At 46.0% G+C, this 24281-nt stretch overlaps 2 protein-coding genes across 3 annotated transcripts in view; both read right to left on the bottom strand.

The window, feature by feature from the left end:
* The window catches only part of MEP1B (meprin A subunit beta), a 27103-nt gene extending 22815 nt beyond the window's left edge, over positions 1-4288 (bottom strand). The window contains exon 1 of the mRNA XM_068158758.1: positions 4213-4288. Within this exon, the coding sequence (XP_068014859.1) occupies positions 4213-4275 (63 nt within the window). The 5' untranslated portion in view covers positions 4276-4288. The remainder of the gene's footprint in view (positions 1-4212) is intronic.
* Positions 4289-12408: 8120 nt separating this feature from the next.
* RNF138 (ring finger protein 138) lies at positions 12409-23673 on the bottom strand. Of its 2 annotated transcripts, none has more exons than XM_068158756.1 (7): positions 23472-23673; positions 22381-22546; positions 20830-20945; positions 18498-18566; positions 17899-18004; positions 16714-16821; positions 12409-15356 (listed from the first exon to the last, which is right to left on the bottom strand). In XM_068158756.1, exons 1-7 carry the CDS (start codon positions 23576-23578, stop codon positions 15288-15290), a joined length of 741 nt encoding a protein of 246 aa, XP_068014857.1. In that variant the 5' UTR covers positions 23579-23673; the 3' UTR covers positions 12409-15287. The 2 variants fall into 2 exon arrangements, with proteins under 2 accessions (XP_068014857.1, XP_068014858.1); XM_068158757.1 differs by having other exon boundaries at positions 18498-18563.
* Between the last annotated feature and the right edge of the window lie 608 nt (positions 23674-24281).

Raw genomic sequence — 24281 nt, 5'->3', positions numbered from 1 at the left:
AAGAGAAGAGAAGAGAAAGAGAAGAGAAGAGAAAGAGAAGAGAAGAGAAGAGAACAGAGAAGAGAAGAGAAGGAGAGAAGAGAAGAGAAGAGAAGAGAAGAGAAGAGAGAGAGAAGAGAAGAGAAAGAGAAGAGAAGAGAAGAGAAGAGAAGAGAAGAGGAAGAGAAGAGAAGAGAAGAGAAGAGAAGAGAAGAGAAGAGAAGAGAAGAGAAGAGAAGAGAAGAGAAGAGAAGAGAAGAGAAGAGAAGAGAAGAGAAGAGAAGAGAAGAGAGAGAAGAGAAGAGAAGAGAGAAGAGAAGAGAAGAGAAGAGAAGAGAAGAGAAGAGAAGAGAAGAGAAGAGAAGAGAAGAGAAGAGAAGAGAAGAGAAGAGAAGAGAAGAGAAGAGAAGAGAAGAGAAGAGAAGAGAAGAGAAGAGAAGAGAAGAGAAGAGAAGAGAGAGAAGAGAAGAGAAGAGAAGAGAAGAGAAGAGAAGAGAAGAGAAGAGAAGAGAAGAGAAGAGAAGAGAAGAGAAGAGAAGAGAAGAGTAAGAGAAGAGAGAGAGGTAAGAAAGAGAGAAGAGAAGAGAAGAGAAAGAGAAGAGAAGAGAGAAGAGAGAGAGAAGAGAAGAGAGAAGAGAGAAGAATCATATGTGTATATAGATACAGTTCAATAAACCAAATTATCCTGTCCAAACAAACCATCCATCAGATTCCTCTTAACATTATCTCCAGTTTTATAGCCTCTCATTGCATTTCACTATCACTCTCCAGTCCACGTGTCCAAGTTTCAAATTGAAGGTGCAGCTTGTAAAACAAGCTGAAAGTACTATGGACAAAGTGTGCAGCGATGTTTGGCTGACTTTATTCCCACTCTCACACAGATTTCCAGTTAATATGGAGGGGAAAAAAAAACATTACAAGCAAAGCTTGCAATATTCAGAAACTGAAATTATGTTACCACCTTTTCTGTTAAAGACTGCTGTTGGCAGAGAGGAATCACACCTGTATGTGTTGAACCCTCCTGTAAACCATTAATGAAGAATAAAACCCTTCTACAGCTCCAATGATTACAAGCTACAAAACACCTCTATTGACTAATCAGAAAGCAGAACTGTGCTAAAGGTACAAACTGGTTAGCTCATGGGAAAGCTCCCCTATCAGCAGCAAAAGCTCACAAACTGAAATCAATGTAGCTAAGTCCAGTGTGTAAACCAAAACGTGAGGCCACAACTGAACAGCAAAGTCAGCAATTGACTGAAGTCCAGGCTGGTCCTGAGTATCTGGATGCTGTCGCTGAATGCTTTATGCTGAAGGAATCACTCTTTTACACATTCCTCTCAACAAAACTAGGTCTTCAATCCTGTGAATCATAACAATTTGGGCAAAAGGAGTATCTCTGTGGATGAGTATACTTGCTTGAGTAGCCAACAGCTTTCACCTCAATCCCAGCCTGAGACCTGAGAGCCATGTGCTGCATTTCTGAGTCTCTGAAAGTTCTGTAAATAAGCAACAGCTCCACAATTCAGAAGCACATACAGAAGAAGGTTATATTACCTGGGGTGTATCAAAGAGGGATTTAATTTAGTCTAACCAATGCTACTTTTATAGAATAGAATAGAATTAGACCAGGTTGGAAAGGTCCTTTGAGATCATCAACTCCAGCCTACCATCCAACACTATGTAATCAACTAAACCATGGCACCAAGCGCCCCATCCAGTCTCTTCTTAAACACCTCCAGTGATGGTGACTCCTCCACCTCCCTGGGCAGCACATTCCAATGGCCAATCTCTTCTTTCTATGAAGAACTTCTTCCTAACATCCAGCCTAAACCTCCCCTGGTGCAGCTTGAGACTGTGTCCTCTTGTTCTGGTGCTGGTTGCCTTGGAGAAGAGACCAACCCCCACCTGGCTACAACCTATATCTACATACACACACATAATTCTGAACAGTTAATAACATTAGCCCCTAACTTGGCAAACAACATGGTTTATGTGGATTAAGTTAAAGGCTGACCAAATCATGGCGTGTGAGCACATCCAACTGGCAAGCAATTCAATGTGCCTTGAACAGGTGAGAAACTTCTCATGTGTTTTAGTCACATAAAAGCTGAGTAGACTCATTCAGTAAGCAGTTGGAGAAACAAATGAGTAAATTGCATACCTTAATTCATCTGTCCCTAATTTAGGCATGGCACCACCAGAAGGTGGTCTACCTCACCTGTCCTTGGACACCTATTCAAAGATGTCATAAAACACCAGATGAAAATTTCCCTGCCTCACCATGGACTTTCAGGTGGGAGCAGAGCCAACCAGTTTAGATAAGACAGCCTAACTTATCAGTGTTTTCTCCAGGCTATAAATAACTCTCAGTGCTGGCATCCAGAAATAGGAAAACAACTCTTCTTGGCAGTGAGGCACATGGGAACGGAATAATTAGCCCTGGGTGATCAGAAGTCACTCTTCACAGAGGAGGCTGGTTGTTGCATGTCAATTTGATGGTGTGATAGCTTGTAGATGTTAGTAGCAGCCTGCATCATTTAAAGGAACCTAAACATGGCTGAGAGTTGAGTTTCCAAATAGCTGGGAATAGAGGAACAGGTAGTTATGACAGGCAGTGGAAATACAAGGGAAGGATTGAGGTAACCAGGGGACACTGGAGAACTAGGGGAAAGTTGAAAATGGGAGGTTGAGCTCTTGGCTGAGGAGGATGCATTGAGTGCATGGCAGTGGTGAGCAAGAAAATTGCCACAGAGAGATATTAGAGCTGGAACCATAGAACCAGACAGTTGTGGTTGCATTCCTTAAAACAGACAACTGTTATTCCCCTGCAGTAATGTCACAGTAGGTAATACCTTACACTTGGATTGCGCTGAAGCTTGTGAACAGATGAAATGAACTTTCAACAACCTATTGGGGATTTTTTTTTTTTTTTCCCTTCAAAATACATTATTGTGTATCAGCAAAATTCCTGCCTGCTACAATAAACCATCACAAAATGCCAGACTTCACTACAGAAAGACACAAAATACAAAATCTCACCTGAAACCTCTTGGTTTAAATAGTTCAGCTGGATTTGAAGGATAGAATAGAATAGAATAGAATAGATAGAATAGAATAGATAGAATAGAATAGAATAGAATAGAATAGAATAGAATAGAATAGAATTAGAATAGACCAAACCAGGTTGCAAGAGACCTTCAAGATCATTGCGTCCAACCTATCACCCAACACCATCTAATCAACTAAAACCATGGCACTAAACACCCCATCCAGTCTCTTCCTAAACACCTCCAGTGATGGTGACTCCACTACTTCCCCAGGCAGCACATTCCAATGGGCAATCACTCTCTCTATGAAGAATTACTTCCTAACATCCTAGCCTGAACCTCCCCTGGTGCAGCTTGAGACTGTGTCCTCTTGTTCTGGTGCTGGCTGCCTGGGAGAAGGGACCAACCCCAACCTGGCTACAACCTCCCTTCAGGTAGTTGTAGAGAGCAATGAGGTCTTCCCTGAGCCTCCTCTTCCTCCAGGCTAAACAACCCCAGCTCCCTCAGCCTCTCCTCACAGGGCTGTGCTCCAAGCCCCTCCCCAGCTTTGTTGCCCTTCTCTGGACAAGTTCCAGCAACTCAACATCTTTCCTAAACTGAGGGGCCCAGAACTGGACACAGGACTCAAGATGTGGCCTGACCAGTGCAGTGTACAGGGGCAAAATTACCTCCCTGCTCCTGCTGGCCACACTGTTCCTGATACATTCCGGGATGCTATTGACTCTCTTGGCCACACTGCAGGCTCATGTTCAGCCCACCACCATCCAGCACCCCCAGGTCCCTCTCCGCTTCCCAAACACATCCAGTGGCTAAGAGGGTATTGATTTCAATATCAATAACATGAATAAACAAGCAAACAAAACCCCATACTTCCATTTAATTATGGAGCAGCAAAACTAATTGTAATACTTATCTTGGTTCTAAACCCAAACCTGCTCTTCTGGTAATGGTACTTTGAATGCTACTGGACATTGTGCTCAGATGGGGAATGCAAGAAAAGCTCTCCCCATCCATAGCCAAGCTTGCTAAAATTAGCAGCACCCCAAGGAAATGGAAATCATTCTCTCTCCTCCATGCAGATGCCAACTGCAAAAGCAAACATACTTAAATCTTTTCCTCTCAACCTCATCTTTAGCTGCATTTCCTCCCCTATTATCTAAAGAAGACACAGGCTTTGTTTACTTACCTGGCTCCAGACCACCTGCAGAAGAAGCCAAGTTAGGAGAGCAGGCACAGAAAACCAGCCCATGTTGTTCCCCTGACAGGAGTGGCATGGAAAGAATTTGAGATCAACTTGGTATTTAAGGCAGTAAAGATCATAAATCAAAACCTTTGTCCTTTCATCAACTATTAACTTCCCTACCTCACCTTCTTACCTGCCTTACTGCCCAGTAAGCGAAGTCCATCATCACTGTGTTACGATAACTAACATATTCACAGGATCACCAAGGTTGGAAGAGACCTCAAAGATCATCAAGTCCAACCTGGCACCACAGACCTCATGACTAGACCATGGCACCAAGTGCCACGTCCAATCCCCTCTTCTTTATGTTTAAGCATTGCAGTGAGAAGCAGCAACACTGGACACAAGTTGACACACAGGATGCAACGGACACAAGAAAACAGGGATGCAGAGGAAACAGACAACTTGAAATGCAGGGAATTCCATTTTAACTAAGAAAACTTTTCACATATCCTAACTAGACAAACTCCAGAGGTGCCCTCCCACCACAGCCATCCTGTGATTCAGTGAATAAAACACAGAATACAGAGTACAGAATTAACCAGGTTGGAGAAGACCTTTGAGATCATCAAGTCCAGCCTATCACCCAAAGTATCTAATCAACTCAACCATGGCACTAAGTGCCTCATCCAGCCTCTTTTTAAACACCTCCAGTGATGGTGACTCCACCACCTCCCTGGGCAGCACATTCCAATGGCCAATCTCTCTTTCTGAGAAGAACTTCTTCCTAACATCCAGCCTAAACCTCCCCTGGTGCAGCTTGAGACTGTGTCCTCCTGTTCCCTTTCTGAACACCTGACTTGGCGAGACAATATATTAATGAATATGTATTAATAGACAGCATGTGGAAGTGAGAAATGTGTGTACTTAAAAAAAACCCCAAATCTGTCAGCCGCACCTTTTCAGTACCTTGCTTTCAGAGAGGGCCATGTCACTTCCCTTTGTCTGTGTCTGATGCAATAGGATCCTTCTGGACTATTTAAAAACTCCATATAGAATCACTTTTTTAATGTACTGACCGTGGTGCTGTCACCACCTGTGACACTTTATCTTTATTGATGATCTGGATGAGGGCATTGAGTCCATCATCAGTAAATTTGCTGATGACACCAAGCTAGGGGCAGGAGTTGATCTGCTAGAGGGTAGAGAGGCTCTGCAGAGAGACCTCGACAGGCTGGACAGATGGGCAGAATCCAACAGCATGAGATCACACATCCAAGTGCCAGGTTCTGCACATTGGCCACAACAACCCCATGCAGTGCTACAGGCTGGGGGCAGAGTGGCTGAGAGCAGCCAGGCAAAGAGGGACCTGGGGGGTACTGGTCGATGGCAGGCTGAACATGAGCCTGCAGTGTGCCCAGGCAGCCAAGAGGGCCAATGGCATCCTGGCCTGCATCAGGAACAGTGTGGCCAGCAGGAGCAGGGAGGTCATTCTGCCCCTGTATACTGCACTGGTTAGGCCACACCTTGAGTCCTGTGTCCAGTTCTGGGCCCCTCAGTTTAGGAAGGAGGTTGACTTGCTGGAACGAGTCCAGAGAAGGGCAACTAAGTTGGTGAGGGGTTTGGAACACAGCCCTGTGAGGAAAGACTGAGGGAGCTGGGGCTGCTTAGCATGAAGAAGAGGAGACTCAGGGGTGACCTTATCACTCTCTACAACTACCTGAAGGGAGGTTGTAGACAGGCGGATGATGGTCTCTTCTCCCAGGTAGCCAGTACCAGAACAAGAGAACACAGTCTCAGGCTGCGCCAGGGGAGGTTCAGGTTGGATGTTAGGAAGAAGTTCTATACAGAGAGAGTGATTGCCCCTTGGAATGGGCTGCCTGGGGAGGTGGTGGAGTCGCCGTCATTGAAGGTGTTCAGAAGGAGACTTGATGGGGTGCTTGGTGCCATGGGTTAGCTGTTTGGGTGGGTTGGATTGGTTGATGGGTTGGACATGATGATCTTGAAGGTCTCTTCCAACCTGGTTTGGTTTATTCTAATAATTCTAACTTCAGTGTCCTCCTCTTCTACCTATGGGTTGCCAGAGAGTGCTCAAAGTGCCACAGTTTCTTCTCACACTTAAAATGAAGCTAATTCTGGCAACTGCATGATCACACTTGACTAACAGTTCACTTTCCTAGAGCAATTACCTGATTAGGATGCCATAAAAAGACTAGAAATGGCATTTAGATTCTGCATGGTAAATATTAGATCAGGATTAATAACATTTGCCATACTATTTCAGGTATTAGAGCTGATAAGAAAGAACAGGCTGATCCTAAGTAATGAGGATGCCTGATCTACTTCCTGCTACTTGTTTGATTGCTGATCCATTCAGAAGTGGCAGCTGTAGATAGTGTTGGTCTTAGAATGCTGGGGCTTGCTCATAAAAGTAACAGTGGATGTTGTAACCCTCTCCCACCAATAATGATCATAGAATCATAGAATCAACCAGGTTGGAAAAGACCTCAGAGATCATCAAGTCCAACCTATTACCCAACACCTGAAAACTAAACCATGGCTCCAAGTTTCACATCCAGTCCTTTGTTGAACACCTCCAGGGACAGTGACTCCACCACCTCCCTGGGCAGCACATGCCAATGGCCACATACTCTTTCTGGGAAGAACTTTCGCCTCACCTCCAGCCTAAACTTCCCCTGGCACAGCTTGAGACTGTGTCCTCTTCTTCTGGTGCTGGTTGCCTGGGAGAAGAGACCAACCCCCTCCCGGCTACAACCTCCCTTCAGGTAGTTGTAGAGAGCAAGAAGGTCTCCCCTGAGCCTCCTCTTCTCCAGGCTAAACAGCCCCAGCTCCCTCAGCCTCTCCTCGCAGGGCTGTGCTCAAGGCCTCTCCCCAGCCTTGTTGCCCTTCTCTGGACACGTTCAAGTGCCTCAATGTCCTTCTTAAACTGAGGGGCCCAGAACTGTACACAGGACTCAAGGTGTGGCCTAGCCAGTGCTGAGTACAAGGGCAGAATGGTTTCCCTGCTCCTGCTGGCCACACTATTTCTGATATTGTCCACGATGCCTGGGAGGTGGTGGAAGCCTGATCCCTGGAAGTTTTTAAGGCCAGGCTGGATGTGGCTCTGAGCAACCTGATCTAGTGTGGGGTGTCCCTGCCCATGGCAGTGGGTTGGAACTAGATGATCCTTGAGGTCCCTTCCAACCCTGACAATTCCATGATTCTAATGGCCTTCTTAGATTGTATCTTTATTCTACAATTACCAGGGCATAAAGCAGCCAAAAGTAACTCTCACCCTTTCTTGACACAGTCAGGGGCCTGTGGGATTCACAGGATCATACTTCCATTGCCAATTTGATCTGTGGGTACAGTCCACCTGTGGCTTGCCTACAAGGTCTGTGTTTGAGGAAAAGTAGAAACATTAAACACAAAGCAGAAGAAGCAGGTCTTTGGCTGGTTGATTGCTCTTTCCTTCCTTCCTTACAGTTCTTTCCCTTGAACATGTGGCACAACTTTTATGGGTACAGAGTTATCCAATGATCCCTGAGTAACTATAAGGGATACCTGCAAAATCTGAGCTTTTGCCAGTTAGTTCTGTTTCTTTCCCCACAGAACCACATGCTCCCATACTGTTAGTAGAAGCAATGGAAAGGAAAGGCAGGAGAAGCTGATGTGGAGCTTGCTGCAGGTCTGTTGCAGTGACCACTCGGCACTCCAGACAGATGGGGAGCACCATGGAGCAGACTGTGTGTTCCCTGGGGCAGGCACCATGCCTTTTGTCTGCCCAGTGTCACCACTGCCCGTGGGCACAGCTGCAGCACAGAGAGCAGCAACACTGCAGTGCTTATCCCCTGCCTTGCTGCAGAGCTAGGAATATTCATCAGGAGTTGTCCAATGCAGATGGGAAGCAACACCTGCTCTGCTCTTCTGCATAAAGATAGATCTGTGAACAACAGGCACAGAGTCATAGAACTGTTTTGGCTGGAAAAAAAGACAGAAATGGGAGGAAAGAGACTGGGACAAATGAATGAAGTCCAGGAGGGCAGGAATGCTCTTTTCAAAAGCCAGAGGATCTTAATTTCAGAATGCAATGCCAGCTCACTCCTGAGAACCACAGAAGCAGTTAAAAATAGCCCTATCCATACAGACCTTTTCTAGCATTTTTGGCAGGTAGTTTCCTGTTTGGGTGGGTTTGTTGATCTCCTGTATCTCAGCACAGATGCTTTGATAATGTGCAGATCACAGAGTGCTCAGTGAACAACTCTGATTCATGGTTGCTAGTTGACATTTGGGTGAATCTGACTAATGAGGAGTTCCAGTGTCAGCTGCAAGTGATATGAGTTCATTCACTAATCTTGAGCAGCGCTGGCTTGTAGAGCATTACGGAGCTCACTTAGCAGTGCTCATAGAGCAAATGTTAAGGAGTAGGAGGATATTCAAATGCTGCATTATCCTCAGCACATTGTTCCTGTGTCTCAGACTTCCTGCATTGTCTTGCACAAATTAGTTTCAGTTATCTCTTAGCTGGGGATAACACTGCAATAGTGTGTCCTTGGCTAAGGAGACAGAAAGCACCAGTGAGGATAAGGGCTGCCAGGCAAACCTGCAAGATAAGAAGCCCTCAATCGAACCCAAAATATTTTGAGCTGAACAAATGTTTCAAGTTAGGAAACTCCAATGTTTACAAACTGAGCAGGAGTCATATGGAAAGTGAAAATGACAACACATCTTCAGTTTCCTCTCACTGCTTAGCTACAGGTAAAATAAAGAGGCAAAGAGCAGAAGCTTGGGTGCATAACATCCCAGCCCTTCCTACCCACTGTCACATCAAGTGTGAACTGCAACCATTAGCACAGAATGCCAGGTTGGAAGGGACCCCAAGGATCATCTGGTCCAACCTTTCTAGATGATAGTGTAGTTGAAATGGTAACTATGAATCAGATTGCAGTGTAAAACACACTATGACTGCTGTGTGGCTACCAAAGCAGCTGAAGCTGGCCACTACAAAACCATACTGCAGGGATACTTGGTTTTCTCTCAGATGATGGAGCCTTAGCTGGGACACCTTGAGTACTCTGTCCAGTTCTGAGCCCTTCAATTTAAGAAGGACATTGAGACCCTTGAATGTGTCCAGAGAAGGGCAGTGAGGCTGGGGAGAGGCCTTGAGCACAGCCCTGCAAGGAGAGGCTGAGGGAGCTGGGGTTGTTTAGCCTGGAGAAGAGGAGGCTCAGGGGAGACCTTATTGCTCTCTACAACTACCTGAAGGGAGGTTGTAGCCAGGTGGGGGTTGGTCTCTTCTCCCAGGCAAGCAGCACCAGAACAAGAGGACACATTCTCAAGCTGTGCCAGGGGAAGTTTAGGCTGGAGGTGAGGAGAAAGTTCTTCCCAGAGAGAGTTGTTAGCCATTAGAATGTGCTGCCCAGGGAGGTGGTGGATTGGATGTGGCACTTGGTGCCATGGTTTAGTAGTCATAAGGTGTTGGGTGACAGGTTGGACTTGATGATCTTTGAGGTCTTTTTCAACCTTATTGATTCTATGATTCTATGACAATGTCTTCATTCCAGAAGTCTGCAGCAACTCCAAACTATTGTGTGTGCTGCCAGAGAACAACTTCAAACACCTAAGAATACAAAGGGACATTGAAGCATACCTGTATTGGTACCTCGTGGACCTCATCGTGGGTTGGATTAGGCAGGTCGTTGATGAGTGCAGCTTCAGAAAGGAAGTCCAAACCCGGCGATAACCCCGCTGCTCCTTACCGCAGAATGCAACAGTCCTCAGATGCCCTCCTGCGACTCCCGTGTGCACTACAGCGCCTTGCAATTACAGACGACCTCTAAGGATGTGTTTGGGGAGGAAAAGGTCTTCATGCAAATGGAGTTTGCATGAACGTGTCACATTTTATGGTCACTCATGAACTGGAGAGCACTCAGCTCTTCCTAGAGTGGAGTCCTGGGACAAGCCAGATGATCAAGCACAGCAGCAGATTTGGAAGTTTGAGGTTTTAAAGGAAGTGAGAAATATTCTTTCTGCAGATTAGAGTGCCCCCAGTCAATATGTTAACCCCTAAAGCATACTTAAGATTTACCCCGTTTTATGAACCATCTGCATAGAAATCCTACACCTGACAGTGCCTGGGAGCGCAGCTGCTCAGCGCAGCAGCAGCCTGGGAGACCTCAGCGCTAACCCAACAGCGTTCAGCGCCCTCTTGTGGCTTCCCTTGGGAAAGAAGGAAAACCCATCAAAGAAACTGCTGCAGTTTGGTCTCAAAACTCAGGTGGCATATAAACCACACCCTGCATGACACTAGTGCCACAGCAGTCACCTTGGAGAGGAAAAAAAAGCCACCACCTTCCTACTGTCTTCTGTCTATTCTTGAACAAACAGAGACCTAAATGCAAGGCTTCCTGAGAAACAAATCCCTGGTACCATTAAAGAAGCAGTCTGCATGGGATGTTCATGAGTGCAAACATCATCCTAATCATTCCAACCCAAACAAAGACCTTTTCTCCCCCTAAAGAACACAATAAAGCAAAAGCTTTACAAAGCACTTAAGAGTTTAAAAGTCTCTCCAACTGTTAAACAATCTGAGAAATAAAAACTCCTCCAGAGAAGTGAACGTGGCAGCCCACCTCTGGAAATCACAGAATCATATCATGCACTGGGTTGGAAGGGACCTCTAGGGGTCTTCTAGTCCAGCCCCTTTGCAGTAAGCAGGGACATCCCCAACTAGATCAAGTTGCTCAGAACCCCACCAAGCCTGACCCTGGAAGTCTCCAGGGATGGGGCCTCCACCACCTCCCTGGGCAACCTGTCCTAGTGTTCCACCACCCTCGTGGTAAAGAACTTCTTCCTAAGGTCAAATCTAAATCTACCCTTCTCTAGTTTCAAACCAGTGCCCCTTGTCCTATTGCTACAAGCCCTTGTAAACAGTCTCTCCTAAGCTTTCTTGTAAGCCTCCTTCAAGAGCTAGAAGGCTGCTCACTCACCCTGGAACCTTACCTTCTCCCGGCTGAGCAGCCCCAACTCTCTCAGCCTGTCTTCACAGCAGAGGTGCTCCAGCCCTTTGATCATTTTTGTGGGACTCCTCTGGACTCTCTCAAACATGTCTGTGTCCTTCTTGTGTCAAGGGCTCCAGAGCTGGACACAGTATTCCAGGCGAGGTCTCACCACAGCTGGCCATACTTGGTTTGATGTAGTCCAGCATGCCATTTGCCTTCTGAGCTCTAAGAGCACGTTGCTGGCTCATGTCCAGCTTTTTGTCCATCAATACCCCCAAGTCCTTTACTGCAGAGCTGCTCTCAATCTCATGACCCCTCAGCCTGTGCTGATAATAAGGATTGTCCCAACCCAGGGGCAGAACCTTGCACAAATGATTAAATATTTACCCCTGAGGCATGTATCAGTCCTGAGATACTGAGGGCACAGCCAGAGGAACTTACAAACCAGCCAGAGTATGAATCAGTACTTGGTAGCCAAGTAATATAATCTTAGCTAATTAAGTAATTACTTTAAAGGACAAAAGGGGAGTGGAAGGGAAACAGAGAGTAAACACATGACCATTGCTATAAGGAAAAACATCCGGAGGAAAACAGGTTAGGTAGTGGAACAGATTGCCCAGGGAGGCTGTGGATGCCTCACTGTTTGAAGGCACCAGTGCCAGGTAGATGGGGTTTTGAGCAACCTGGGCTAGTGAAAGATGCTCCTGCCCATGGCAGGGTGGTTGGACTACATGATCTTTAAAGTCCCTACCAAGCCAAACCATTCTGTAATTCTATGGAGAGACACAGAAACACAAGAGTAGAGAAGGAATGCAAAGTACCAGTGAGGAGCACCTTCCCCAGTGAGCAGGTGCCCTCACAACCTGAAGCATTTTCATCAACTCCAATATCCTGTCACTAAGCTCACCCTGCTGGTCCAACAGTGCAACCAGCCCCAGCTTACTGACAACAGGATGCTGCTTCTCTACTGTTGCATGGGACAGAAACATGAACATGGAAGGTAGAAAAGAAGCCAAAGTTTTGGCCAACCCACCATCTTTCCTGCTTCATGGGAAGATCTGAAAATGTGACAGAAGGCGACTTCAGCTCATGAATGGAGCACGAGCCACCAGTCAAGGGCTCCAGCAGCACACACACCACTCTAAGCATTCAAACTGAGCATGCACTGAAGTTTAGAAAGCATCTGGAAAGGAAGAAGTGGCATCCAGGAGACTGATCTCTTTATTATGCAACAAAGACAAACAGAAAATAAAATACTTTAATAGGAGGAGGGGGAGGGGAAAATAGAAGGTACAATCCAAACAGAACATTGAAACCAAACACAACGCAACGTGAACACGAAAAGACAGTGGAACAGCCATCCCCTGGTGGTGATTGCACCTTTCCAGTGCAAGCACCACCCACCACAAGCACACAGCTTGTTGTGCATGTCTCAGCTTCAGTGAGAAAGATCACGACCAGCAGCAGCAGCAGCTTTGAACAGAATGTTTCCTTTCCAGTCAACGCTCACCTCCTGAATGCAAAAAGTTTTGTATGAAAGGTAGGGGGGGGAGGGGAAACAAAACTCTTAAGCAAGGCAGCACCTGCCAATACAGATTGTAACATATGGAAATAAGGAGGATAAACATTTTGCAAGGGCTTGGGGTTCTTTTTGTTGGTGATATTGCAGCCGTACACACCTGTTGCTTCGAAACGCGTATTCAAGTCTCCCAACGCTTAAACAGGACGAAAATGCTCAGCAACTACACATCAAGTGGTGACTAATTATTGCTATAGAAAAAAATATCTGTTTCCCAGAGCTTCAAAAGAGATGTCATTTCGTTTGCAACTCTCCAGACAGACAGGTTCAAGTAATAGAAAGAACTACTTCCAGTGTCCATGAGGTGTTTGGAATCTGTATTGGCTGTAAGCATTTATTGCCCAGATCATATAAATATTTTATTGAATCAAGTAGGGGGGGGAAAAAAAAGAGTTAACTAAACTCACATCTAGCTATTAAATCCTTCAGGAAAGGTAATGCAGTCAGAAAGTCACCATGGCATGTGGTTTCAGTTTGAAAGGCTAAAACTGCAGCATGGGGCTACCTTGGAATTCCTTCCTAAGGGCACCATTCCGGAGTTTGCTTTAGAGAGCAAAAAGTCACAATCCAAAGAAGCCTTTCAGTTGGATCAGTGAACCACTCCCATCAGTTTGTGGTCACACGAGCACTAGAGCTGACACAGGAGTGAGAATACACAGACAGAACCTGGGGGCAGAGAGGGAAGCTGGAGTACAAGACGGAAGCGTGGCCTGTTGTTAAAATGCTGTATTGAGCCAGGAACAAAATGCAAGGTGGGAAGTTGTTATGGAATGGAGAAAATCCTTAGACATTTCTGCAATAGCCAGCTTGTTCTGTGCTTCAGCCAGCTGTGCCTTCAGGCATGTCTTACATGCTTAAAATCTAAACACAAGATAGAAATGTCAAGTTACAGGGTAGAGTGGTTTAGTTCCACTAGCGGACGTGCAGAACCAAGACTCAGTCCTGACTCCCATTGCACTGCAGAAGGAGGCACTTCAACCTCACCACTCTGGGACTATGGAATATCCCAGCATTGAAAGAAGAACTTCTCTTTGGAGAGCAAATGGGAGCCAGGGCAGAAGAAGTAGATTGTACTTCAGCTGCACAGCTGATGTTATTACACACAAATTATCAAGCAGGTCTGAAATGACCGGAAATGTTTTCCACCATGTATGCAGGACCCAGCATCTGACAATGGGAGATGAGTGACATTTGATGAGGAATCAGTCCTAAAATGCATACATTCAGAACAGCCTCTCTTTAAACCTCCAAAATGCAAGCTTTATCCACTGCTGTGCAATGGGTAGGCCATGCAGCTCATCTCCACTAGGATTTAAGTAAATAAAACCCTCAGAGTTTTTACTTCTAGTTTTCACACACAGGTTTTCCATTTCAAGGCAAATTGCATTATTGCTCTGTTTTCTCTGATTTTAATGATGGTCTTCTTGGGCACATTGAAATCTACAACAGAAACCTCTTAGAATATGCTCTTAACTACTTCAGAGCAAGCTTTTCCTCTCAGGTGTTTTTTCAAGCCTTTGGGTGCAGATGTCCAAGGTTATAAAGAGTCTTACAAAACAAGATCATTTCTGAGTGTCAGTAGGTTTGAAACCAATTAGTTCTCTAGTTAGCCAGCCTTCCAGGAAAAACAGGACAGATGGAAACTAGGGATTCCAAATGCAAGAACAGAAGCTTCCAAAAAGCTCCAACAAAAGGGAAAAACTAGATGGTGTCACATAGAGGGGGAAAAAAAGCATCCCTCCAGCATGTCACCTGGGACTGCTCAGAACATATCTCATCTTCCTTAGTAGTTGGGAGCACAGGGAAAGCTCCTCAGCCATCACTTTAGCAAGCAAGCATCCTATTTCAGTTATGCTCCAAAGTGGGGGGAAAAAATAGATGTAATTACTGCTAGGCAATAGCATTGTTCTTGCCCAATGCAAAATGAAAAGAAACAACCCCTGCGCTGCAGGCTGATCTACAGGAAACAAAGATGTTTGTTTCTGGAGTTGTTATTTTCATTCCTCTGATTGTAATGGTAAAAACCAAATCACAACAAACAAAACTTTGTCCTTAGGCTGGAAGGTGGGGGGGAAAAAACCTATCACCATTTCAGAGGTATCATTGCAGATGACAGCTGAACTTAAAGGAACTCAACAGTGCAACAGAGCATCTCTGCATGTCCTTCTGCAGATACTGTCAAAGCTGGTGTTGGTGAATTAAAATGTGGTTAATAAAAGGAATGGTATCATTACAGAGTAGTAAAAGTTAAGTCTGTCAAGACACCAGTGAGATGTTCCAAAAAAGGTCCCTAATTCCACAGGGAGAGCTCTCAGTCAAGATGTCAAGTTTGAGTTTCAGCAAAATCATTTGTGAACAGTCCTTAGGAGAACAGAGAAAAGGCAAGCCTGCAAAGTGGTCGCTGAATACATTTCTATCAACAGGCAACTTCAGATCACCACCAGAATTCATGCAACTTTTCTCTCAGGTAATCAGTAAGATGAAGGGGGGACTACACTTTAGAAGTTCACATGACAGGATTCTTGAACTGCATTTTGGTACTGGGCTTCTTCATCGAGCTGAAGATTCTAAACAAAATGAAAACAACATCAAGATGGACAAATGCAGCACAGTCCTTACCTTAATCATTCATTTCCCACATCTTTACATAAGAATTGGCACCCAAGATGAAGGCTTTGCGTCTTTCTGTGTGCCAGCTGCTTGTTTATGTTGCACAGTGTGTTTTATTTAAGCAAGTACCAAGAGATACGTGAGACAGAAGCAGCAGATGAGTGGGACAAGGCTCATTAAGCAGGAGGGTCCACCTCCTCTCCCTGGCTCAATTACACTACAGAAGAGCCAGCTCAGGGAGCTGAGTGTGTCATGCCTTTCTTGTCACAGGGCTTCAGCCAGCCATAACATCCTCCATTAATAACACCAAACTGATCCTCAGACAACAGTCATCACAGATTGCTGAGAACATACTGCTTCAAATGAGGAAGCAAACACATCCCAGAAGATGGGTGGTTGAACCCTGCTACTTCTGAAGAGCTATCTCCAAGTTGTTAACATGGCAGAGCAATGCAATACACCTCTGGCAGCTTCCCCAAATCAGAATTCCAATCATCAGCTTTACACCCTCAAACAAGCAAGGTGCACCCATGTTGAAGAGCTTAATCATCTCTATCAGTCACCTGGCTCTTCAAGCCCTTGTCACAGATCACCCAACACAAACTACAACATGCAGCATCTTTGCCATCTTTAAGCAGTGAGGTTGCCTCTGCCTCAGATACTGTGTTGGCCCCACACAAAGCTCAAGCAGTCTGGCAAACTGTGGAAACTACCACACAAGCTCTGATCCCACAGGCAGATCTTACAATTCACCCCCTGACTACACCTGTTTATGCAGCTCTGCACCCACTCCAAGGTCATTTACTCAAAGTGAGCCTGAAAGAAGGCAACCAGAACAATGATTTAAAGGCACACCTCTATTTCACACTGCAACTTCTCTCTCAGTGTACTGGAAGAGAAGCTGCAGCAGCAATACCAGCTAGTCAAGCTGCACTTTTGAGTCCTGAGAATGATGATTTCACCCTTTCTGCCACAAAAGGTCAAAAATGTCAATAAAGCAGAGGAGCATGGATTTCATTTCCCCCAGAAGCAGCAGTAATAAACTGTTCTGGAGGAATAAATAGTGCAGATTAAGAACCCTAAACTTAAGCTCTAGTCCAAACCGATGACTTAACTGTTGACAACACCTATTTCCTGTAGCACTTCATGTTGACAGCAGAAAGTTTAAGAGCAGACAGCTTTACTTCTGAGCTCTGCACAGGGCAGGAACACAGCATGTACAGAGCACAAGAAGTTTGGTGTAGGTTTTTTATTTGCCTTTATAGACTATGTTACCATTTATCCCCCTCACCCCTCAAAGAAGAAAAAGCTTACCACGAATTCTCCGTAGTCAAACCGGTGTCTGAGGTTTAGATGGCTAACAAGATTTCTAGTGACCTGGTTAGTGTCTGCCCAAGGAAGAGATACACAAATGGGACAGATCTGAATTTGGAAGGGAGAGAGAGAGAATTAAATGGTTATTGGCAATGCAGGCTGCATTAAAGACATGTTCTGCAGGAATAACTGGTCTACTACTCAACAGCTACCAAACTACAGTGGAGATGTTCATATAAAACCATAGCTCTAAGTGTTCCTCTCCTCAGTTGTGCAACATTCAGGATTACATTTCAACTTGCCAAATTTTTATAAGTGTTTCTCTCAGGTGTGGAGGGTTAGCATGCCTGGCATTCTTTTTGTCAATCTCTGTTGCTTAAAATCTAGACAAGAAAATGATTCCTGCATCCTACTTATTGTTTGGGAGAACCTTCACACAACTGAGGTGGTCAAGTAAGTTGGAAGAAAAATTAGCACACCTTACACAGAAGAAAAGAACAGGAAAATAACCTTAGATTACTTATCTCAGGTTACTTTTCAAGGAACTGTAGGCTTCACAGGAAACAACAGCTAGATTACAAATGAGATGCTGTAGAAACAGATCTGATTTACTAAATGAAGAAGAGTGCCAGGCTCCAAACCTGAGCTTGGTTCACATCCAGATAAATGAAACAGCTACATCTGAAATGCCTTAGAACCAACAAGAAGGTTCTGAAGGGGGCCTACAGGAAGGCTGGGGAAGGACTTCTCAGGATCTCAGGTAGTGATAGGACTAGGGGGAATGGAATGAAGCTGGAGGTGGGGAGATTCAGGCTGGAGGTGAGGTGAGAGTGGTGAAGCCTTGGAATGGGTTGTCCAGGGAGGTGGTCGAGGCCCTGTCCCTGGAGGTGTTTAAGACCAAGCTGGATGGGGCTCTGGCCAGCCTGATCTAGTGTGGGGTGTCCCTGCCCATGGCAGGGGGGTTGGAATTAGATGATCCTTGTGGTCCCTTCCAACCCTGAATGATACTATGATACTAAGAAGCAGGACAGGAAACACTTTCACATGGAAGTCACTCCTCAAGTTTAATGTGCTGCATTAACTATGTTGTCTTTCTCAGCCTGCAGTGATTGTTGTAGATAAAGAGTAGCTACCTTGAGAATTGTTCACATAATGGAAGTAGCACACGTAAGTGACTCTACTTACTACAGGAACTATGTGGTAAAGATGTCTGTTGTTACAGTGATCCAGCAAGCGCTGTCTGGTAAAATTGGCTTCCTGACACAGAGGGCATTTGAAGGTTGGGTGTCCACTGCAAAGAGAAATACAGAGCATTGAATAGAACAGACTTTCAGAAGCAGTGCTACAGAAAGCTTCATTCACCTGTCACCTTGTCATTGTTTTCCTTTCTTTTAAGTAACAAAAGAACCCTCACTGACACAGCAGTGGATCTAATGTTCTTCCAGTGCTACTCCAAGCTGCAATTTGAAAGCACATTTATTGTCTGCACACCTAAATGCACCCTTCTGAGACTTGGGATTTAGGAAGGTCTTCTGTTCCAACTGCATCCTGTTCTTACTTACTGGTAACATCATTTAGTGCAAATTCTTGAGGGAAGTACTGAAATAAAACCCAATTCTGAGGTACAGATACAAACAGAAGAAACTACAGGGTGTGTGGGGGGTTTATTACAGCTTGTTGCAGGTGCTCACCTGGGGTCTTTTTAAGTTAGTAAAAGCTTACAGTATGACTGTGTGGGGATTCATTTGAATAGTAATTGTATATAAAAAAAATAAGCAGCCTACCTTGCTTCTCCTTGAAGGATTTGATTATTGGCCATCTCTCCATTACCAGGTATTGCATCGCTCCTGCTACTTTAAATAAAGGAGGGGGAAAAAAAAAAGTTACAATTGGTATTATTTTGGTACACTAGCAGTGTTTTTAAACATTTAACAGGAGGAGGAGGAGAAGGGGAGGAAATCCATTAAGGCCTATGAATTTCAAAGCAAAACATACAAAGACACATCTTGACTCTCACAACTCTTCCTTTGGATCAAGGTATGTCTCAGTAGTTAAGTTACCATGGTGACTCTCCGCCAATACTACACCACTTTATAGGAACACAGCCAACATGGCATTTAATTCAGCCAACAAGCATGGTAGGAGAGATGACAGCCAAGCAGCTCAAAATGCATCATGAATTACATGCAAAGTGCTACTTGTCTTACATGTGTTTTGACCTAGAACTGTGCAAGCAGGCACTGAACGAGGGGGTCGAGGCCCCGTCCCTGGAGGTGTTTAAGAGCAGGCTGGATGAGGCTCTGGCCAGGCTGATCTAGTGTGGGGTGTCCCTACCCACGGCAGGAGGGTTGGAACTAGATGATCCTTGTGGTCCCTTCCAACCCTGACTGATACTATGAAATAATTTACAACTTTCAACTATAGCAAGGTAAGATTTAGTATGACCAGGGAAGTAATTATCCCCCTATACCAAACGCTGCTGAGGCCACACTTAACTACTGTTTTCAGTTTGGGGGCTTTCACTACAAAAAAGAAATTGAGGTGCTGAAGTGCATCCAGAGAAGGGCAACAAAGCCAGTGAAGGGTCTGGAGAACAGGACTGGTGAGGAGCAGCTGAAGGAACTGGGGGTTTTTAGTCTGGAGAAGAGGAGGCTGAGGGGGAGACCTCATTGCTCTCTACAACACCGTGAAAGGAGTTTGGAGCCAGGTGGTGTTGGTGTTTTCTCCCTAGTAACAAATGATAGGACAAGAGGAAATGGCCTCAAGGTTTAGGTTAGCTATTAGAACGAACTTCTTCCCTGAAAGGGTTCTCAATCCCTGGAACAGGCTGCCCATGGAGGTGGTTGAATCCCCATCCCTGGAGGTGTTTAAAAGAGGCAGAGATGTGGTGCTGGAGGACATGGCTTAGCACCAGACTTGGTAGAGTTAAGAGTATGGCTGGATTTCATCTTAAAGGTCTTTTCCAACCTAAACAATTCTATGATTTTATAAATTTCCTTATGCTGAGCAGAAAATAAACTATTTCCTAAGTGACAGACAGGAACACTTTAGAAAGTAAACTTTACTATACGTGCACCTCTAGCCAAGCCAGAAGCTGCTGCTCAGACACGCTGACCATCCTAAGAGCTTGAACATTTACACTCCCAAATCTGGTCATAGTACATATTTTTTTATACTTCTGCAATATTTCAGCACAGGTTTCTGCTGTGGCATCACAGGTTTCTACTGTGGCATAGCCAGTAACTAGTGATATAACAATATCCTGACCACTTTGGTGGAAAATCGCTGCTGCAGCGAGTTGTGGTAACAGCTTGAATTTCCACTTTCAGCATTTTGATGGGTTGGAAACCAAACACAGAGGAGGTTGGAAACCAAACACAGAGAAGTTCAGACTGCTAAAACCAGAAAAGAAGAAAAAAAACATTGAAAAAAAAAAAATATGTCAAAAGAAAGTAAATACAGGGTCAGGCTATATGTAATAAAGCCTTATGAAACTAATGTGTGAACAAAGGTCTTCAGAAATAAGCAAAAATCCCCAACCAAGCCAACTAGAGCAGTGAGAAGGCATGAAAAACAAAGTTCTTTAGCTTTACTGCCTGAAAAACAAATGGAAAGTGTCATTTTTATTGTATGGTGTGAAGCATAATGGAGTTCCTTGTATGGGAGAGCAGTTCAAAACAAATTCAATCAGAAAGCAAAAACTCGCACGGAAATGTTTTGAAACAGGACACCCACTAAAACAGACTTGGGAAAGGAGAGGGGGAATAAAAAGAGGGAGGAAAATGAAAAGCCAAGGAAGGGAACTTCCCTGGGGCCAAATATTACGAAATAGGTTACAAAATGAGCTGCTCAAATGCTGCTGAGGCAAGAAAAGTGAGCGACAAATACTGCACACTTTCTTAAAGAGAGTCCCTGGAAGACATTTCAAACCATCAGGCAGAAAGGTTTCCTTCTGTTTGCTAAAGAGTAAAGGGAAGGACCTGGAAAAACTGTTGCTTTTTGGAAGCACTAAAAAAAAATCAAGCAGCATGCCCTGGGAAGAAAAAAAAATCCTCTCCTGGAGTAGGGTGGGGAAAGAAGATGATGCACTGTTTATACACAAAGCACCCTGATTACCTGTTCCCTGTTGAATCTTGGGAAATCTGTAAGTTTGGAATAACAGAAGAAACACCATATTCGTCCTGATACTTCTTACAGGTTTTATAATGCTGTCTCATCCAGGAAAACCTAACCTGTAAATGAAAGGCCAAGTTACTGAAACGATACAGTCCAGGGACAGAAGGAAGAGCTCATTCTGCCAACAGAAAGCAATGCATGCAGGAATTACACAGACATCATATGCGGCAGAAACCAGAACTTGTGTCTCCCCTCCCCGACAGAAATCTTCACTTCCTTTCTTCAGAGAGCCTCTGTCACACTGTGAGACTGAAGAACGTTCCCACTCCCCAAAACCTCAACAGCCAGGCACCTTAAGGCTTGCTCAGGGGTGAAAACAAGTGAGTAAGCTTCATTTAACTGAAACAAAGTCACAGGAACTACACCTCCCACATCCAGGATCAATAACTGATGAGCTACAACAGAGAAGAGCCATGAGGATGGGATAAGCACCACTGCTCCTTCAGTGTTCTCTGGCTTGCAGTTACCTTGTGCAGGGCAAAACCTTTTTGGATTAGGTGTGTTCTGAGACTATTTAACTACTCTTTGAGAGGGGAGGAGCAAAAAAGGAGAGGGGAGGGGGGAAAAGGGTGAATGAACACCACCTTAAGGTTGTCTGTCCACCTTAAATGCAAAGACAATGAGCTGCTTGGTGCTTTATCAGAAGACAGCTGTGCTGGACATGCCCCAGATCAGAATTTCAGGTCCAACAGCACTGTCAGAAAGTGCTCACAGATTGAACAAGATCACATCTCACACATCTGTGCCTACACTGCATTAAAATTCTTCTGGGGATTTGTTTGGTTCTTCCTTCCAGTTACCAGCTTGCTACCATTCCCTTTTCCCTGCTTTTCATCCTAGTGAATCATGTGGAACAAAGCAAGCAGCTTGGCTTTCCACTAGTGCTCAACTTCGCACTGGCAGACCTAAGTGCCAAATGGAAGGACACAAACATGGAGACTAGATCAAATTGCATCAAATCCAGCTAAACAAAATGAAACAAAAGAAGAAAGATTCCTCTTGATTTCAGTGGGGTCAAAACTTCATCCAATGTTGTGAAAATAATGACTCCTTTAAGGAGGGAATGGTAACAGAGGAATGGGGCAGGAAGAAATTAGATATGATTGGCTGTACACTTGAGGTAATCAAAATGGGTCCTTTTGGTTTAAAATTAAAACTTTACACTAGCTCCAAGAACTTCAATTTACTTAGAGAAAGTTTCTGAGGTTTTCCATTGATCTTCAACGGTGTCAGCTGCCTATTTTTCCCAGTTTGACAGCTCTCCACTCAAAAAGTCCTTACAGACAACACAAGCTCCTCTTTCAGTTTACACCTGTTAGGCATATCTAGCAGGGACTGCAGGCCTAGTATATGCATGTGCCACATGAAGCCAAGTTCACTACAGGCTCCTTAGCCTCAAAACAAGAATGACACACACTGCAAGTGTGTCTGGTCAAAAAGAAGGAACAAAAGGAAAAAAAGCATGGAACTTTTGGTAAAGTTTTACTCTACCTGCTTCTCACAGCATCTACAGCCCCCAGAAGCTTTCTTCATACTGTTTTCAACATCTAGAGCCCTTTTGGGATATGTTCTTTCTTTTTTAGTCACGCTCCCCCGGCAGAGAGGACAATGTGTTCCACTTTCTCTGATAGCTGTCAAGAAGCACTTCCTGCAAAACCTAAATTAAAAAAGTTACCACAAACACAGGTTAGCAAAGTGAAGAGAGTTGGATGCTTTGTCCTAGAAGAGAGATGGGTAATTATTAGAAAGAAAAAAAAAAACACCAACCCAAACCAAACACCATATAATCAGGCTGATAGTCTATTAAACGCAAACAAATATCAGCAAAATGAAAACACGCTGCTTTCAAAGGAGAATATGGAAATCAGGGGGATTTGGCAAGGCAGTTTAGGTTAAAATCTTGCTATTTACTGAGCAGTATTGCTGAGCTGTACACTGGATTGATCATTAATGAGATATTAAATGCTGCAGCAGGCACGTGATAGGGGAAAAGCTTATCAGAGTAATTCCTGTTTATTGTCCTTAAGCAGAGCCAAAAATACTGCAAAGCTTCACTTAGCTCTGCCTTCCCACAGCTCAGCAGCTTTTGCACTTCTCCTCGCTCGCTTCCCTCATGTGCCAAGTGCCAAAGCTACTTTGCTTTTCCTACAAAGTAGAACCAATGTTCCTCTGACAAACGCAGAGCAGCTGCGCTGGAAAAAAAAGAGAGCTACACGACGGTCCCGACAGGAAACTACAGAGCGGAGAGCAGACTTGGGTTAGACGGGCAGGATGTTTTCCCCGCCTGTGAAACTCGGCCTCCACCGATCAGCCGAGCGGGGGGGCTGGCTCCAAGAGGTGGCTTTCCTAACAGACCGGTCCTACAAAAGAAAGAGGCGAGGGAAGGCTGCGGGCAGCAGCTTGCATCCAGCCCCCCGCTAAGTCCCCGGGGCAGGGGCTGGTCCCGGGTGCCGCTGCGGCCGGCTGCAGGCCGAGGGTCTGTGAGCCGCGGAAGGGGGGGGGGGGGGGCAGAGAAGTCAAAGGCAGGGAGGCGGCGGAGGCGAGGTCAGGGGGCTGGGGGCGCGGGGGGCAGAGATACCCACACGTGCTGGCAGTTGGCGGTCCTCACGGGCGTTTTGAACACCTCCTGGCAAACCGGGCAGTAAAAATCATCCTCGCTGAAGCACGCCGCCGCCGCTCCTTCGGCCATGGCAACACGTCAGGGCCTCTCCGTGAGGATCGAGGACGAGAAGCGAGCTCCGCCCTGACGAGCTGCGCCCCGCTCAACTCCCGCGGGCCCGCCACGGGACGCGGCCAGGGGCTGCGGGCGCCGGGGACCCGGCAGAAGATGGCGGGTGGGCACCTGGCACAGGTGGGAGGCCGGGACTGCGGCGGAGGCAGCGGGGGAGCGGGCCCGGCCTGAGCACCGCACGTCCCGCCCCTCTCCTCCCTCCTCCCCTCCTCCCTCCTTCCTTCCCCGGGCCGGGAAGCGCTCCCGCCCCGAGCTCTACCTGCCAGCGCCCGGGGAACGCAGCCAGCAGCGGCCCAGCCGCAGCTCCGGCCGGGCTCCCGGCGGCACCCACCCCCCTGCTGCCGTCGCCGCCGCTCTCCTGGGGGAAGGCAGGGGCGGGACCGGGGCCTGCGTTTCCATGGCGATCGCCTCCCGGCCCGGCGGGACTGCTACGACACAGAAAGGCGGCCTCCGCTCCGCCCTGCCCAGGAGGTTTCCCCGCTCCGCCTCTCCGGAGGTTTGCGGGGCCTGGTGCCTCCTCTTCCGTAGGAGCCTAGGGCGGGTAGGGCTCAGGGCCTGCTGTGGCGGCAGGCGGCTGCCGGCCAAGGCCAAGGCCAAGGCGGGGCTCCTGGGGTCGCGAAGCCGGCCCGAGGCGTCCGGCGTTGGCCTCCGGCCCTGGAGG

Source organism: Melanerpes formicivorus, unplaced genomic scaffold, assembly GCF_026170545.1.
Source record: "Melanerpes formicivorus ecotype bairdi unplaced genomic scaffold, bMelFor1.0.p_v2 SCAF_42, whole genome shotgun sequence".
Taxonomy (NCBI): Eukaryota; Metazoa; Chordata; class Aves; order Piciformes; family Picidae; genus Melanerpes; species Melanerpes formicivorus.
This window is presented reverse-complemented; position numbering and strand designations above follow the sequence as displayed.

Coding starts and splice junctions, on each gene's coding strand:
- RNF138 (XM_068158756.1), bottom strand. CDS start 23,578: ATGGCCGAAGGAGCGGCGGCGGCGTGCTTCAGCGAGGATGATTTTTAC. Junction 16,822..17,898: donor TTTACCACATAGTTCCTGTA/GTAAGTAGAGTC, acceptor TTCCAAATTCAG/ATCTGTCCCATTTGTGTATC. Junction 15,357..16,713: donor TTGACTACGGAGAATTCGTG/GTAAGCTTTTTC, acceptor CATTTTGTTTAG/AATCTTCAGCTCGATGAAGA.